This window comes from Kogia breviceps, chromosome 6 (assembly GCF_026419965.1).
Source record: "Kogia breviceps isolate mKogBre1 chromosome 6, mKogBre1 haplotype 1, whole genome shotgun sequence".
In the NCBI taxonomy this organism is placed as follows: domain Eukaryota; kingdom Metazoa; phylum Chordata; class Mammalia; order Artiodactyla; family Physeteridae; genus Kogia; species Kogia breviceps.
In genome coordinates, this window is record NC_081315.1 from 30,683,532 (window position 1) to 30,700,635 (window position 17,104).

Consider the following 17,104-nt stretch of genomic DNA (forward strand, 5'->3'; position numbering starts at 1 on the left):
CTCTAGGACAAATGGTGAAAGCAAAGCTATACAGACAAAATCTTACACAGCAGCACACACATGCACACTCACAAAAAGAGAAAAAGGGGAAAATAATAATATATCTTGTTCCTAAAGTCCACCTCCTCAACTTGGGATGATTTGCTGTGTATTCAGGTATTCCACAGATGGAGGGCACTTTAAGCTGACTGTGGAGCTTTAATCTGCTGCATCTGAGGCTGCTGGGAGAGACTTCCCCTTCTCCTCATTGTTCGCACAGCTCCTGGGGTTCAGCTTTGGACTTGGCCCCGCCTCTGCACGAAGGTCATCCGAGGGCATCTGCTCTTCGCTCAGACAGGACGGGGTTAAAGGAGCAGGTGATTTGGGGGCTCTGGCTCACTCAGGCTGGGGGAGGGAGGGGTACGGATGCGGGGCGAGCCTGTGGCGGCAGAGGCCGGCGTGATGCTGCACCAGCCCGAGGCGCGCCGCGCGTTCTCCTGGGGAAGTTGTCCCTGGATCCCGGGACCCCGGCAGTGGCGGGCTGCACGGGCTCCTGGGAGGAGCAGTGTGGAGAGTGACCTGTGCTTGCACACAGGCTTCTTGGAGGCGGCAGCAGCAGCCCTAGCGTCCAACGCCCGTCTTTGGTGTCCGTGCCGACAGCCGCGGCTTGTGCCCGTTTCTGGATCTCCTTTATGCAGTGCGCTTAATCCCCTCTCCTCTTGCACCAGGAAACAGAGGCAAGAAAAAGTCTCTTGCTTCTTCGGCAGCTCCAGACCTCTCCTGGACTCCCTCCCGGTTAGCCGTGGTGCACTAACCCCTTCAGGCTGTGTTCATGCCGCCAACCCCAGTCCTCTCCCGGCTTCCGACCGAAGCCTGAGCCTCAGCTCCCAGCTGACTGCCCACCCCAGCAGGTGAGCAGACATGCCTCTCGGGCTGGTGAGTGCTGGTCGGCACCAGTCCTCTGTGGGAACCTCTCCGCTTTGCCCTCTGCACCCATGTTGCTGCGCTCTCCTCCGTGGCTCTGAAGCTTCCCCCCTTGGCCACCCGCAGTCTCCGCCCGTGAAGGGGCTTCTAGTGTGTGGAAACCTTTCTTACTTCACACTGGTGCAGGTCCCATCCCTATTCTTTTGTCTCTGTTTATTATTTTTTCCTTTGCCCTACCCAGGTACGTGGGGAGTTTCTTGCTTTTGGGAGGTCTGAGGTCTTCTGTCAGCGTTCAGTGGGTGTTCTATAGGAGCAGTTCCACGTGTAGATGTATTTCTGATGTATTTGTGCGGAGGAAGGTGATCGCCGCGTCTTACTCTTCCGTCATCTTCTCTCCCTCCCAGGTTGTGGTTATTTGGGCGTTTTTGTAGTTCTTTTTTGTTCTTTGTTTTGCTCTCTCCAATTGTGATTTGATGACTGTATTTACTGTTATGTTTGGATTCCTTTCTCTTTTGTGTATGTGTATCTATTTTAGGTTTTTCATTTGTGGTTACCATGAGGTGTGTATGTGTGTGCATAAATTTATGATCTGGTAGGTTTGAACACATTCTAACCACCCTACATTTTTACTCCCCACTACATTTAATGTTTTTGATGTCATGTTTTACTTATTTTTGTTTTGTGTATCCCTAACTACTTATTGTGGATATAGATGATTTTTCTACTTTTGTCTTTTAATTTTCCTGCTAGCTTTGTAAATGTTGATACTACCTTCACTGTTTTGCCATTACTGATGAGATTTTTCCCTTCATGATTTTCATTTTCTAGTTGTGGCCTTTTCTACTTAGAGAAGTCCATTTAACATTTCTTGTAAAGCTGGTTTAGTTGTGCTGAACTCTTTTGGCTTTTGCTTGTCTGTAAAACTTTCTCTCTCCTTCAGATGTGAATGAGAACCTTGCTTGGTAGAGCATGCTTGGTTGTAGAGGTTTTCTTTTCATCACTTTGAATGTATCATGCCACTCCCTTCTGGCCTATGATTGTGATATTCCTCCTATTTGTGGGTCATCAACCCAGGGTGTGGGTCCTGACTATACTGAGTCTACACCCCTCATACCCATCTTGTTGGATTCCTTCTTTGTGTCTTTAGTTGTGGAAAATCTTTTCTGCTAGTCTTTAGGTTGTCTGCATAGATAGTTGCTCTGTAAGTAGTTGTAATTTTGGTGTGTCTGTGGGAGGAGGCAAGTTCAGGCCTGATGGTAGTAGTCCTCATTGCTAAATACTAAAGAAAAAAAAGCTTACTTTCTGTAGCTGAGCACCAGTTTGAGTGATTTGGGTCCTGGCTTTGTGGTGAACATCAGTGAGGAGTCTGCTCAGCAGCTCTATTTGTGAATGTGTATCTCTCAAATAGAATATGATATAGAGGCCATCCATTCCCATCCAGCAGGGATAGCCTGACACACATGCATAGGGGCAGTCGTCCCACTTGGTAGTTAGTCTTATAGATGCACAGTGTCTTGGTGCCCTATTTTCTGTTGCTCTCTGACCTTGTCCCCAGTTCCCTCATTGCATTGGACAACTAGGCTTTTTCATAGCCCAGCCAGGCCCCTCTGGCCAGCAAAGATGCAGGCCTCTGCTGCTCCCCCGCATTCGTCTTCCCTAGAGTGCTCTGTACGTACAGAATAATTGGATACTTTAATCTTTTAAAAGCGTTGATGTTTTATATGTCTAAAGAGAAGACACCAGGTTCCCTAGCATAATCTTAGGCATAGTACTGCACTGGAGAGTTAGCCCCATGCTCTAAGGCTCTTTTGAATTAACAACTCTGCTCTAAAGCTGCTGGCCACATGGGGGCCTGAGAAACACTGTGGTGGGCCTCAGTGATCCTTTGAGTCGGAGCTCTATCAATCATCTGTTAAAAACCTGGATATGACTGGAGAGATAAATGTAGTTGTTTCTTTATTTTAACTGTAAAGAAGAACTAAATGTGGGCCAATATTTTTGTATTAAGAGATTGTCAGTTCCTGTTAAAAGGGGACAGATAACTGGCAGGTAATTCTCCTTTCTGAATAATGAATTTGAACCATTGCTTTGCTTGAAAAAAGTTTCATTGAGTTATTGCCTTATTTAGATAGATAAATAGTCCATGGTGTACATACAATTAAGATTCCTTTAAAAATACAAAATGTGTCCCAGACTCTGAAATATCAATTTATTGGCGTAAGTAGTTGAGCTGATCTATTAGACTCCAAAATACTAAAATAATGTTTTGTGCTACATGTGTATGAAAACCTCAGTTTAGGATTGCTTTGCTGTTGCCAAGAGCACAGCTCTACAGACACAGATCTTTTCAAGATCTGATTTTCCAAGCATTCAAATATTTACTATTAAACTAAAAAAGGAATCCCGATTAATGGATCAGTCCATGTTTGAGTTTCTAGGTAACATCAATATGAATTGCCTATATAAAACTGAGACGCCAAGCACGAAACTTCTTTTTTTAAATTGACTTTTCTCTCTAGTTGCAGTGAGCGGCAGCTACTCTTTGTTGCAGTGCGCGTTTCTCATTGAGGTGGCTTCTCTTGTGGAGCACGGGCTCTAGGCTTGCAGGCTCAGTAGTTGTGGTGCATGGGCTTAGTTGCTCTGCAGCATGTGGGATCTTCCCAGACCAGGGCTTGAACCCATGTCCCCTGCATTGGCAGGCAGATTCTTAACCACTCTGCCACCTGGGAAGCCCCCTCTTTTCTTCTTGAAAGGAATAAATTCAAGGCTTTGTTCTCTGCAATTCATTCTAATCATAACTATTATATTTGAGAAGTTACAACTTTTTACAATAAAACAAATCAATTCTACTTGTTTAACTGTTAAAGAGAAATGTATCACTTTAGCAAAACAAATATAAAAAGTACTGAATTGGGAATCGGTTTTGCTTTAGGCTTTGCCATACCTTTATGACCTTAGGCAAATCATTTAACCTCTGCAGGCTGAGCTCTGATCCTCAGACTTTTCTGTGGTTTAACAGGATGAGATTGCAATGAGGTGAAAGGCCCCTAGATGGTGGTGGTGTTCTGAGTTAGGCTTTGTATTTCCCCCCTCTGTAACTACAGTGAAATAAAAAGGAGTAGGTTAGAAAATTATTTCCTATTTAGTTCTGAAAAATTCACTGTTAAGCATTCGTTTAAAATGGCATTCAAAATGGCACTGAATTATGAATCATATGGTCCACGTACATCTGACATTAATTAAAAATAAAGCATTAATGATTATACCAAATATCCCCTTATACTATGTCATCTCTATTTCTCTATGTATATTTATCTAAGCTTAAGAAGCTGAACAAAAACTATAAACAATTATTGTTAAGAGTACTGATATATAACAAACCCTATAGAAAAATATATTTTGTTTTTTTCAAATGCCATTTCTAAAATTTTGATAAATGTACTGATTTTCTTTCATTATGAATGTTTCAGACTGTATTAAAAACCTCTGATTTCCATGAGCACAGATGACAGCCATATAAGCAAGGGCATCTTTTAAAGAAATCTGCTGTCTTTTAGTGTTCAAAAGGGTAAGAATAATGTATTAAATGACTTCTCTAGTTTTAACCCACCAAAGAAAAAGGATCTGGAGATTCTAGTTTGAGGAGGATTGGATGAACAACATTAGGTTTTCAACTCAAATTCCTCAAAGGAACAAGAATACATTTCTATTTCTTCACTGTGAAATTCACTGAGTATAAAAATCATGTTCAGTCAATATACAGAATAAGAAAGTACCTATGAAGGGGCTTCCCTGGTGGTGCAGTGGTTAAGAATCCGCCTGCCAATGCAGGGGACACGGGTTTGATCCCTGGTCCAGGAAGATCCCACATGCCACAGAGCAACTAAGCCCATGCACCACAACTACTGAGCCTGCGCTCTGGAGCCCACGAGCCACAACTACTGAAGCCTGCACACCTAGAGCCCGTGCTCTGCAACAAGAGAAGCTACTGCAATGAGAAGCCCGTGCACCACAACGAAGAGTAGCCCCTGCTCCCCGGAACTAGAGAAAGCCCAGCAATGAAGACCCAATGCAGCCAAAAATAAAATAAATAAATTTTTTTTTAAAAGTACCTATGAGGGCTTCCCTGGTGGCACAGTGGTTGGGAATCCGCCTGCTGATGCAGGAGACACGGGTTCGTGCCCGGGTCCGGGACGATCCCGCATGCCGCGGAGCGGCTGGGCCCGTGAGCCATGGCCTCTGAGCCTGCGCGTCGGGAGCCTGTGCTCCGCAACGGGAGAGGCCACAACAGTGAGAGGCCCGCGTACCACAAAAAAAAAAAAAAAGTACCTATGAAAAACCTTCACCATGCTACATTTTTACTTCTTGTCAGTTGAGTAGGTAATAAATAGCAAGCCAATAATGTAGCATGATGGAGTGGAAGACATAAAACTGCAAATTTTGTTTCAATAAAGAGGAAAGATATTGGAGCATATTAGAGCCAAGATAGTGTCGCTATTATGTGAAAGTTGTCCAGCCAGCCAGCCAACCAATCAACCAACCAAAAAACCTCTATTGAGCCTATATGGTGCAAAGGGCTGGAGATATAAAGATAAGATACCAACTCCGTTCTCAAAAACCTCAGTCTAGTATGTATGAGAAAAGGACTTTGAAAATTTCGGTTTATTATAGTGTCAAGTAGATTTACAACTATTGCACTTATCATTCTGCTGACAGAGGCCAAAATTTAAAAGGAATATTTCTCTCCAATAAAGCTAGGTTTTCATGATCTTTGATATAAGATTTTAAAATTACACAGGCAAAGAAATATACCTCATATCCTATCCCAGACACTAACCCCCACTTCTCACTTTCCTGCTGTTGTACAAGCTTGCTGCAAATAGGAATTTAGTTGGGATAATATGCTTTAAGCCATCCATTTCTTACGAAATAGCGAGTGAAATTTGACCAGTTTTCTTTACTGTCCTCTTTACCCAAAACATGTAGAACAGCTCCCATATTCCAAAATCAATTTTAACCATATACTGGGAAATGAACTTTAATCAAAGAGTAAATATCTCCTCCCTTATAGAACCCCACGTGGTGTTCACATGATGGTTTCACCACTTACTGCCTAACTTTAAATTCAGACAGTGGAAACAAAAACAAAAGCTAAGAAGTGGCCCAGCATATGAAACTCTTCTCAAAAATAGAAGAAAGTTATGAACATAGTTGGGAAAGTGTTTTACATTTCCAATGAAATTCTATTCCATTGATCTGTTCAGAAGATTGTCTTCGACCTATTTGGCTTTAGCCCATAAACTGTAATTGATTCAGTGTTGCAAGGAACCACTTTTATCTTAAGCCTGGAAAGCATAACAGTGGATAGCGGGAAAGTGGTTTTTTATATACTCTAATAACTGCAGGGAAGAGCTGGAGAAAAAAGAAAACAACCCCAAAAGTATCAGCCTTCAGATTCTCAAATTATTTTTTGCTCTGATGATATTTAGAAGAATGAGCTGGGGGTTTGGCATTGTTTTCCATCTTAACAGTTGCTCTGTATTCTGAGATATATGTGATTCATAATGTACCACTATAACAAGACATAGTTTTATATATTACTGGGGTAACTCAAAGAAAATGAATTTTTCTTTGGGTACCAGTAATTGTCAAAAGAATGATTGCAGATTCAGAAAATGTGCTTATAATAACCCTGTTAACATAAAGTATACACAGAGGAAAGAAATTAAGTACTGTAGGTATGTGGAAGGGTTAGTTGTATTAGCAAGGCATTTCAGGATGGTTTTGGTTCTTTTGACTAAGATGCATCAAATTTCAACCCCTTTCAAACACTGGGACAAAGGGGAAACACTTGCTACCACAGGAGCATGTGGTGACTGTGAGCTGATTCACCACGTGCTCACAAAGGCTCCCACTAGTCAATGAACTACCCTCTCCTGGAGCAAGGCTTTGCTCCAGTAATAAGGATAATGCGCTCAAGCTGTTAGAATTAATTTGAATATCAATAATGAAATTTAGGTTACCAACCATGGCCTGATAGTTACAGCATGTAGAATAACAAATGTCCTCTTTTAAAACTAAAGTAGAAAATGAAGAAGCACAGCTAATTTACTTGTGCTGATGAACATAGAGGTCCAAGTGCAACTTCTGCTTCTAAGTGTCCTCATGCTGCCTTGTCATCAGATGCTTTCCCGGGGGAAGGGTCGGCCTGCCTTGCTAATCCTGCTTGATGTCCTCCTTGGTAGAAATGTGCTCATGGGTTTCCGTGCGCACGTTTCTACTGTGAAAGAAAGCTAACTACAAAATCAGATGTTTTCTGCTTTCAGAAAACTCTAGTATACCATGTACAGCATAGATACTTCTTTCAGTTTAAAAAAATAGTGCAAAAACATATCTGATAGTCAAAGTGATAGTTCAAGTGAGTTCTTGTGCCAAGGAACACAGTCAAGCTTCACCTTTAGCCGACTTGTAAAAACTGAATGTAGGTTTTGGGAAATATTCCAGATTTTCCCATCAATTCTCCACTCATCCAGTCATCATCTACAGATTCCACCTCTGTTATTATGTCTCCAGCCTGTAAGAAGACAGGAATTGAAAATAATTATTAGTTTCTATTGAGGATAAGCATGGTAAGCAGCCCACTTGGAGAGGCATGTACATCTCCTCTTTATATAACTCATTTATCTTGATTTGCTGAGAGGATTAAACAATGTACCACAAAGATGATCTAACCCTAATGATGCCATTAGCTTGTATGCTCTTTTCCTCAAAGTGCATATTCCTTTGCCATTGTCACCCTTGTTGCACTTTTATTTTCCTGGTTGTATTTTGTGCCCCCCCCCAAATTCAGCACTCTTCATCTAAAATTCTTCTTTAATAAATAAAAATAGCAGCTATCATATATATAAAATTTTTTTCCCCATTTAACAATTATTTATTGAGTATCCACTATATGTCAGACACTATTCTGGGCACTATGGATACAGCAAAGAGTAAAGACCTTATTCTAGAGTTGGGAGATGAATAAGCCAGCAGAGGAGGACAGAAAGTGTGGGCTGCCATCTCATTAGGGCAGCCAGGTGACACTTAAGCCAAGATCTGAAGATGAGAGAGCGAGCCATATGTTTACTATATGCCTTGTCCTTTTCTATGTACTTCATGGGAATTAACTCATTTATTTTATTTTTATTTTCCAACAAACTAAGAATAGTGGAAATTCATTTAAACAACAACGCAGTCCTAGAAGTGGGTACTATTATCCCCATTTTTGAGAAATATTTTTATAGATTTCCTTATTTTAAAGAAAAGGAAACTGAAGGTCAGATTACGTGACTTGCTCAGTGTCGCATGTCTAGTTAGTGGTAGAGACAGATTTCAAATCTAGTGTGATTCCAGGGCCTGTATTGCTAACTGTTAGGCATGAGGTCACCACGTTTTACAGTAGACCTTTTTACTTAGAAAGGTTTTACTGCAATTACCTTTTTTCAACATCCTGAGCACTTGGTACTCTATATTTATTCTTCCACATAATGGTATTCTCCTGTACCATTTGGTTTATTCCATTCCTCCACGGCCTCAATATCAAATTTGCATTCTTTCCTGTCTTAAAGAGCTTCACCCTGACTGAGCACATGATTTATCCTCATCAGGTTAGTCAAAGGGGTTGTGTATCTTATTCGTGTATGAATTATAATTCCTCAGTTTCAAAACTTATGTCTTCATCTGTTATCTCCTGAAACTATTTTGTTCTTTATGGTTTTTAACTGTTGCTTAGAATCTGGGTTTAGGATTCTATAATGGTCCAAGATGACCCTGGCTACTTTTAAGAATATCTTTATCAGGCTAAATGGATTTATTTATTGCCCTTTGGAAAACTGGTTTGATTTAAGGCCTTTCTTAAGGGAAAATGCTGACTGTCCCATGTCAAAAATCTGTAAAAATTCTGCCATTCAAAGTTTCTGTTACAAGTAAGTTCCTTCCACTTCCTAAACTATAACATAATCACTGACTGAAACTATTTTTCTTAGCTCTGGTCCATACGTACATACTATGTCAGTTTTCTGAGGGCTAGGACAATTTTTTAAAAGTTTTATTTACTACTATTCTGTGGATATTTAATAAAATATTAATGATCAACAACTCTGAAAGTGGTGCAGAATCCCTTAACTAAATAAAAAACTCTAGAACTATCTTGCTTACAGCCAGGCATTTGTAAAATGAAGACGACCTATTTTCTGGATGATACTGTGAATTCTGTTACACTGACATAACATAAATGAAGGCCAAAATAATATCCAAAAAGCCTGAATCCAGAGTGTTCACTTGCAGTAACATTTTATGTAAAGTGTGGCTCAAAAATTAATTTTGAGCCACTGACTCTCAAGATTGAAAAGGACTAGGGCAACAGTTTCCAAACATTTGGATTTTATGGACCAATAAATTTTAAAAACCCACTGATACAGGGTTACCAGTTATAATTTTGCATAAGAAATCTATATCATTTACTAATAATATTTTATAATAGAAATGACATTTTAATATGAAAAAGAAGAAATTCTCAGAATAAAGTAAAACTCCATCACAAAATAGAAAAGTTAGCAACCTTATATATCTAGGCATGCCTCCCCTTCTCCATGGCTCCCCTAAAGCCTGCACATACCCAATATCACTGTTTTCCTCATTTTGTTGTAGACAGGTGAAAACCTTGTTTGGGTACCCACTGTCTTACGTCTCATCTTGTCCAGTCACTCCTGGATACTTTAATTCCTTCTATGGCATCCCTGCCTCTGAGTGTCTCCGATAATGGAGAATTTCCCACTGTCTGACACAGGCTCTTCTGACAGCAATGACTTACTAAAGCCACCCTCCTTCCTCTGGCTCAATCCCAAAGTACTACCCTGGGTACTTTCCTCTGACCATGGTTGAACTGTGGACTGCAGAAACAGGATCATGGAAGTATTCTTTTTACTTAAAAAAAATAAAAGGTACTTCCTTGATGAAGTAAGATTAAGATTAGATTTTAGGCTTCTAAAAAAAAACTTCCACAAAGTACCTTAACCTTTGGGGATCATTTCCCTAAAGTCTAGTCAGTGTCTTTGTGGACAATACTCCAGTGTCTTATGAGACACTGCTGCAGAGGCCAGCTGTAGTAGGTGCCACCTGATTTCTCCACTGGTTTCAAAGACATGACAGCAGGCTGCAAGGGCCATGTAGAGGATCATCCTTTACTAGGGCTACCAATGAAACCTCCAACATTAGTGAGGTCACATAAGGCCAAGGAATAAGGAATTTGGTAGGCAACTGTGGTGCCATGGATATCAATCAATAAGGCTTTCTTTAAGTACCTAAATGCCTTGCTGATAATTTACATTTGCCCTATTCACTTTCTCTAATCTCATCCTTTAGAATGAGGGTCTGAGATCTGTTCATTCTTGACTAATGATCAATACTCCACCCAAATGTTCCACCCTTCAGTGGAAGACATTTCAAAATTTATAGCTGCTTAATGCAATTACAAAAAGATACACATTCTGACCTTGAAGGAAAGCTCATCTTCATTCTCCCCATGGAAATCATACAAGGCTTTGGCCTTCCTCCCCTTCAGTGCTAAAGCAGCCATACTTTTAGCGTCAGCTGTGAAGACACCAAAAATTCAAATACATAGAAAGACATTGGACTAAAACACAAGTTGAACATTTTAAGAAACCCCCTTGTCATTCCCAGGACATAATACTTTCAATTAATTTTGAATTTACTTAACTTGCAAAAAGGTGAAGGATGCTGTCTTAGCAGGAAAAAATTTATACAAAATATATTAATATTTAGGAGACAAAATTAGCCATTATTAATTGAAGGCATTTTAAAATCTTTTTTCACCATAACTTCAACAAATTATATGAAGAAAGTCTGCATAACTTTATGAATCAACTTGCAAATGTAGGCAAACAACTTAAATTGAACATGGCCAGAGGGAAATGGAATATGTATCATTTCAAAGGTCTCGCGCTCCCCTTAGAGGGTAAGAGACTTCCTTGTAGCTGTCGCACCTGGGCAGGGCCGCACGAAGACTGCGGGGAAGATGCCCTCCCTGTCGCGCAGTCTGCCTTTGTACCAGTCGGAGTCCACACGTTCCATGATCAGGATCTGGTCTCCCCTCTTGAAGGACAAGTCGTCACTGGTCTCTGCTGTGAAACTGTGAAGAGCTTCGCACCATTCTGCAGGAAGACTGTTCTGTTACAAATCAGAAGTTTAGTAAGAAATGGGAGATTTTATTTGAGATTAATTTCTACAAAGCTTAAGAAGTGGTGGAAAAAACGCTAAGGGGTCATAAGATTTCAAAGCCTGAAGGTCACTTAAAATCACTCAATACCTTATGTCACTATTGAGTTTCAGAAATAAAAGTTTCCTGGGCTTCCCTGGTGGCGCAGTGGTTGAGAATCCGCCTGCCGATGCAGGAGACACGGGTTCGTGCCCGGGTCCGGGAAGATCCCACATACCGCGGAGCGGCTGGGCCCGTGAGCCATGGCCTCTGAGCCTGCGCGTCGGGAGCCTGTGCTCCGCAACGGGAGAGGCCACAACAGTGAGAGGCCCGCGTACCGCAAAAAAAAAAAAAAAAAAAAAGAAATAAAAGTTTCCAATAACTTTTTTCTTAAAATAGAATTCTAAATGACAGATGTGATAAAATTTGTGACTTTCTGCTTTCAAGGGCTATATAATGCTTAAGCAAAAATCTTTTCTAATTATTATCTATGACATTACACTAAAAAAAGCTTGCAATATTTGTGTATAGTATTTAGTGACACTATGAAAACATTCTGGCAAAGCATACAATTTTCAGTGAGGTTCTTCTTTATCTAAATTAGGAAGGATCAGAATGGGCAGTCTGTTAATTCCCAGGTCTGTACAAGGTTCAGAGGCTGAGTCCATGGCACAGGACTTCATTAGTTCACACTTTTAATTTTTTTTTGGCTGCATTGGGTCTTCGTTGCTGCACGCGGGCTTTCTCTAGTTGCAGTGAGCAGGGGCTACTCTTCGTTGCAGTGCACGGGCTTCTCATTGCGGTAGCTTCTCTTGTTGCAGCGCATGGGCTCTTGGCGCTCAGGTTTCAGTAGTTGCAGCATGTGGGCCCTAGAGCACGCAGGCTTCAGTAGTTGCGGCGCCCGGGCTTAGTTGCTCCGCGGCATGTGGGATCTTCCCAGACCAGGGATTGAACCTGTGTCCTCTGCATTGGCAGGCGGATTCTTAACCACTGTGCCACCAGGGAATTCCCCACACTATTAATTTTTATGAGGCGTTGTTAGCGCCAGGGGTGGCAGGATAATCACCCAGATATGGTGGGCTAGTGTGACGGAATGCTCCAACAGGAATGCTTTTACTGCAAACACATAAGAAGAAGGTTCTGCCCTGTGAAGAGGCATCACTGCCCAGTCATGATGGGAGCCCTGTGTTCAAGAAGCCCAAGCAGAGAGGCAAGGATAACGCTAAGAGCAAAGGCTTGGAGCCCGCCAGTCAGCTCTGCCACCTCCTAGCTGACACTGGGCTAGAAGCTTCTCTACTCTGAGCCTCAGCTTCATCTTAGAGTTGCTTTGGGGATCAAATGAGGTAATACGTGTAGAATGCTTAGCACAGTGCCTGGTACATCTTTAAGTTCTCATCAACTGATGGTTTGAAAGAAAAAAAATTAAACAACCCTAACCCTACTGTCTTGTTCCTGTACTTGGGTAACCAACCCTAAAGAACGGTACTTGTCACTCCCAAGAAATACAGGGAACCATGTGAACATTTCCTTTTGGAGAACTGCAGCCCCTTTCTTTCCTGTTTGACTTTAGCAGTGGGGGGAAGATGAAAGAATTGAGAGACAGCCTAATTACCACTGACATTTTGACAAACAATGACCCCATCAGGCTCACTTTTCTAAAATATGTCACAAAAAAACAATGGAAGTCACCCACATTCCTATTCAGTTTAAACACTTCTGAAGCCATGTTATACAGTGTAAAAATTTTAAACCATTTTTTTTCTCTCTCCCATTATAAAAATAATACAAATGTTCCTAAACATTTGGCAGTTCGGAAATATACGAAGAATGGGAAAAACACCCAACCACCTATAATCTCACTACCTAAGGGCAACTGAATGATAACAAACACATTTCCTCATAGTCTTTTTATGCTATATGTTCAACTTCCCTATAATACATGTTTTCCTCCCATGCCATTTACTTTACAAATCTAGTTTTTAATGGCCTCAGAACATTCTCCCGATAATGATCATATTTAGGTTATTTCCAATTTTTTCTTGTTACAATAACACCACCATGACCATCTTTGTGACTAAAACCTTGTCTCATTTTTCATCCTTTTCTTAGGGTGAGAAATAAAAATGATAACAAAAAAATCTGTACTTTCTCTGTTTTAACATTCACATACTTATAATTACTTATTTACTGTTGAGTTGTATTGAATCTTCATTAACTAGATACGTTAAATGGTATTTTATTGTCTCTTTACAAGGCATTTCTTTGATTACTATTAAGCTTAAATACTTTTTTAATATCAGCCACTTATAGTATCTCTTTCCAGAATATTCTAATAATATCTCTTTCCTTGTTTTTTATCAGGGTTTGCATGTCTTTCTAACTCACTTGAATGAGCTCTATACACAGTAAAGATATTAATCATCTATTTACTTCAAATATTTGCTACATGAATTAAAAAATGACTTACAGGGCTTCCCTGGTGGTGCAGTGGTTAAAAGAGTCCTCCTGCCAATGCAGGGGACACGGGTTCAAGCCCTGGTCCGGGAAGATCCTACATGCTGCAGAGCAACTAGGCCTGTGCACCACAACTACTGAGCCTGCACTCTAGAGCCCACGAGCCACAACTACTGAGGCCGCGTGCCACAACTACTGAAGCCAGCATGCCTAGAACCTGTGCTCCACAACAAGAGAAGCCACTGCAATGAGAAGCCCATGCACTGCAACAAAGAGTAGCCCCCGCTGTCTGCAACTAGAGAAAGCCCACACACAACAACGAAGACCCAACGCTGCCAAAAATAAATAAATAAATAAAAGTTAAAAAAAAAAAAACCAAAAAATGATTTATAACATTTTCTTTTGATAATTATGATTTTAATAGTCCTCTCAGAGATAAAACTTGGCTTTCACTACAGTTATCTATTCAAGCAGCCTACCTGATAATTTGCACCAGAATCTTCTTTTTTGGTTTTCGGTGGTACCTTTGTGCCTGTATTTTAAAAAAAATGTCAAAACTTCAGCTGTAAAGGCCATATAGTATTGGAGAAAAACTGCGGGGGGAGAGTGAAAAGTCTGGGATTCCAGATCAGTCTCTTCATGTACTGGCTACATAACTTTGCCCAGCACTACCCTCTCTGGATTTGTTTCCTTTTCTGTAAGGTGAAGGAGGATACACATTAGTTATACTCTATAGGCCATTTCTGTTTGAAAGTCAGTGATTTTTTTCCTGCCATATCTAATATGAAGCCACCACTAATTACCTAAAACACCAAAACCAGCTCTTTGAGAGACTGCCACACAATGACTAACTATCCCAATAATGATGTTTACCATTTAAAAATCATTTTTGCTTCTACCTTAAAAAATATGGCAATATGGATTATTATGCAACTTAAGAACCTATTATCTGGTTTATTTGAATTAGGATAGGACATCATAAAAAACCATAATCTCTGTACTCACTTAAAACATTTGTACCAGAGGCGGGATGATCCTCAATGAGTTCCACAAAGTTAAGGGGGAAGATGCCAGATCTCCCTCGAAGTTCTCCTCTTGCCCACTCATCATTCACGTACTCTTTAAGAGTAATAATTTCTCCCTCCGAGAAACTTAACTCATCCTTCTGGTCTCCAATATACTCAAATCGAGCAACACATCTTGGGCCTCTGAAGAAAGACGACCACATTTGTGGGTTAAACTAGAGAGTACTAACTTTCAAAATGCCTTAAAACCTTCATTTAGTCTTTCAGTAAATATTTATCCTGTGTTTACTTTGGAACAAGGTATACTAGGCATAGTTTAAAATTTTCCATGAAAAAGAATAAGCTGTATTTCTAAATGATAGTCCTTATTTTTTAGATATGAACCTATTCACTCAGAAAGGCTAAAGTCAAGGTCACAAGTACAGGCAGAATCCCAGATAAGCAGCTGGTGGTTGGTTAATGTCGCACATCTTTTGATCACCTTTTCTTCATGACAGAATCTCCCCAGTCTCCTTGTCTTTGTATCCTTGGGCCACAGTAATCCAGGGCCAAATCTGAACCCTCTCAGTCATAAATGCACTGAGTTTAGGAGTGTTAACCCTGAGAATCTCAGGGCAAGACATCAAACTTCCATGGTAGAAATGCAATGGGCACCAGCTGGGCAGGGTAGATGCTCAATGTATGCTGAATCAGTGGGTTGTGTGTATAGATGAATGGCCTTCAAAACTAGAAGGTTCGAAGAAAACAGAAACTCGGCTTATTATCTTAAAACATTTAATCTTATATCTTACACTTGTTTTAAAAATGATTTTTGTATCTCCTTTAAAAAGGCTTCATTTCTGAGAATTAGAACGATCCTTAAACTTAAATGATGTACAATTTTGACTGAAAATAAGATAAAAAAAACAGAGATGAAATTGTGTCCCTAGAAGACATGATTGAATCCCAAACCTTTGATTTGAGGCTTTGGAAAGGAAGTTTCAACAGCTATGACTAAGGAGATGCAATTGTCTGAAGAGAAAAGGTGGGTACTCGCTCCAATCAAAGTCTGATTTAAGTCAGGTCAGTGGATCAACAGCCATGAAAGCCCACTTTAAATTCAACCTGCTGACACAATAAACACTGCTTAAAAATAGGAGAAAAACTGAACCTGAAATAGAATTAAACTATTGTGGCATCAGAAGTTTTCTTATTTGTGATAACCTTTGCATTTATTTTCTAAAGTCCTCAGGGAGCATATCTTCTTATGTCTGACCTATTCAAAGACAGGTTTACAGTCTTCAGCAGGTACTGAATTCTATTAATTTGCTCATTTAACTGGAATATAAAGTTGCATTGTGGCAATGTTTTAAGTCACAAAGGAGTTACAGTGATGCAGAAAAGGGTATATTCACAGAAAGGTCTTCAAACATAAAGAAGACCCCTCCAAATTAACTCTTCCTTTACTTTCTAGTTCCTCTCAAAAACAAAAACAATACAAAATGCCTAGCAGTTTTTGTACGGTTCATATTTCTGTTAGGTTTACTTTTTTGTTCATTAAAAAAATATATATTTATTTACTTGGCTGCACCAGGTCTTAGTCGTGGCACGTGGGATCTTCATTGCAGCATGTGGAGTCTTTAGTTTCAGCATGCAGGGGTCTTTTAGTTGCAGCATGAGGGATCTTTGTTGTGGCATGTGGGACCTTTTAGTTGCAGCACGCGAACTCTTAGTTGCGGAACGTGGGATCTAGTTCCCTGACCAGGGATTGAACCCAAGCCCCCTGCATTGGGAGCACGGAGTCTTAGCTACTGGACCACAAGGGAAGTCCCTCTATCAGGTTTAAATATTTTCTATTGTTGCAGGAAGCGGGGGGACACCTTCCAGGGCCTGAGAGTGGGCTCTTGTCTAACACTCAGAAATGAATTGTCCGAGGAGACACACGTACTGACAAAGCAAAAGACTTTATTGGGAAGGGGCGCCTGGGTGGAGAGCAGCGGGGTAAGAGACCCCAGAACTGCTCTGCCACGTGGCTCGCAGTCTCAGGTTTTATGGTGATGGAGTTAGTTTCCGGGTTGTCTCTTCCCAGTCATCTTGGTTGGCCCATATTTAGTCTGACTCAGGGTCCTTCCTGGTGGTGCGCACATCTCTCAGCCAAGATGGATTCCAGTGCAAAGGATTCTGGGACTTTGGTAGGACAATATTATGGGCTAGTGTATCCTCCCTCCTGTTGGCCCCTCCTGAATTCTTCTAGTTAGTTTTACAAGACATATTATGGGCTGGTGTCTCCTCCCTCTTTTCGGCCCCTCCTGAATTCTGGTTAGCAGCAATTTCCTTATCGGGACCTCCTGTTGTGAGACAACTCGTGTTAGTGGTGGGTGGTTTCGGTCAACGGTTCCCTAACACTATGACAAAAATATTTGAACCTTCTAGAAATCTGTTGGTAGATAAACAGCAGAAGGCCAACACAAAATGCCCTGGATGA

The 17,104-nt window shown here is 40.7% G+C and overlaps 1 protein-coding gene and 1 long non-coding RNA gene across 22 annotated transcripts in view; one reads left to right on the forward strand and one right to left on the reverse strand.

Moving 5' to 3' along the window:
* Positions 1-398: 398 nt before the first annotated feature.
* LOC136794355 (uncharacterized) overlaps positions 399-17,104 on the forward strand; it is a 44,026-nt gene continuing 27,320 nt past the window's right edge. The window contains exon 1 of the long non-coding RNA XR_010840998.1: positions 399-890. This is a non-coding gene — a long non-coding RNA (uncharacterized lncRNA). The remainder of the gene's footprint in view (positions 891-17,104) is intronic.
* SH3D19 (SH3 domain containing 19) overlaps positions 5,537-17,104 on the reverse strand; it is a 178,058-nt gene continuing 166,490 nt past the window's right edge. For 19 of the 21 annotated variants that reach the window (XM_067035655.1, XM_067035647.1, XM_067035642.1 and 16 more), the window contains 5 exons: positions 14,621-14,823; positions 14,095-14,147; positions 10,950-11,133; positions 10,439-10,536; positions 5,537-7,477 (listed from right to left, as the gene is read on the reverse strand). In XM_067035655.1, coding sequence (XP_066891756.1) covers positions 7,361-7,477; positions 10,439-10,536; positions 10,950-11,133; positions 14,095-14,147; positions 14,621-14,823 — 655 coding nt within the window. In that variant the 3' untranslated portion in view covers positions 5,537-7,360. Of the gene's footprint in view, positions 7,478-10,438; positions 10,537-10,949; positions 11,134-14,094; positions 14,148-14,620; positions 14,824-15,128; positions 15,367-16,200; positions 16,968-17,104 lie in introns of those variants that run through there. The other 2 variants (XM_067035656.1, XM_067035657.1) reach the window with 2 other exon arrangements.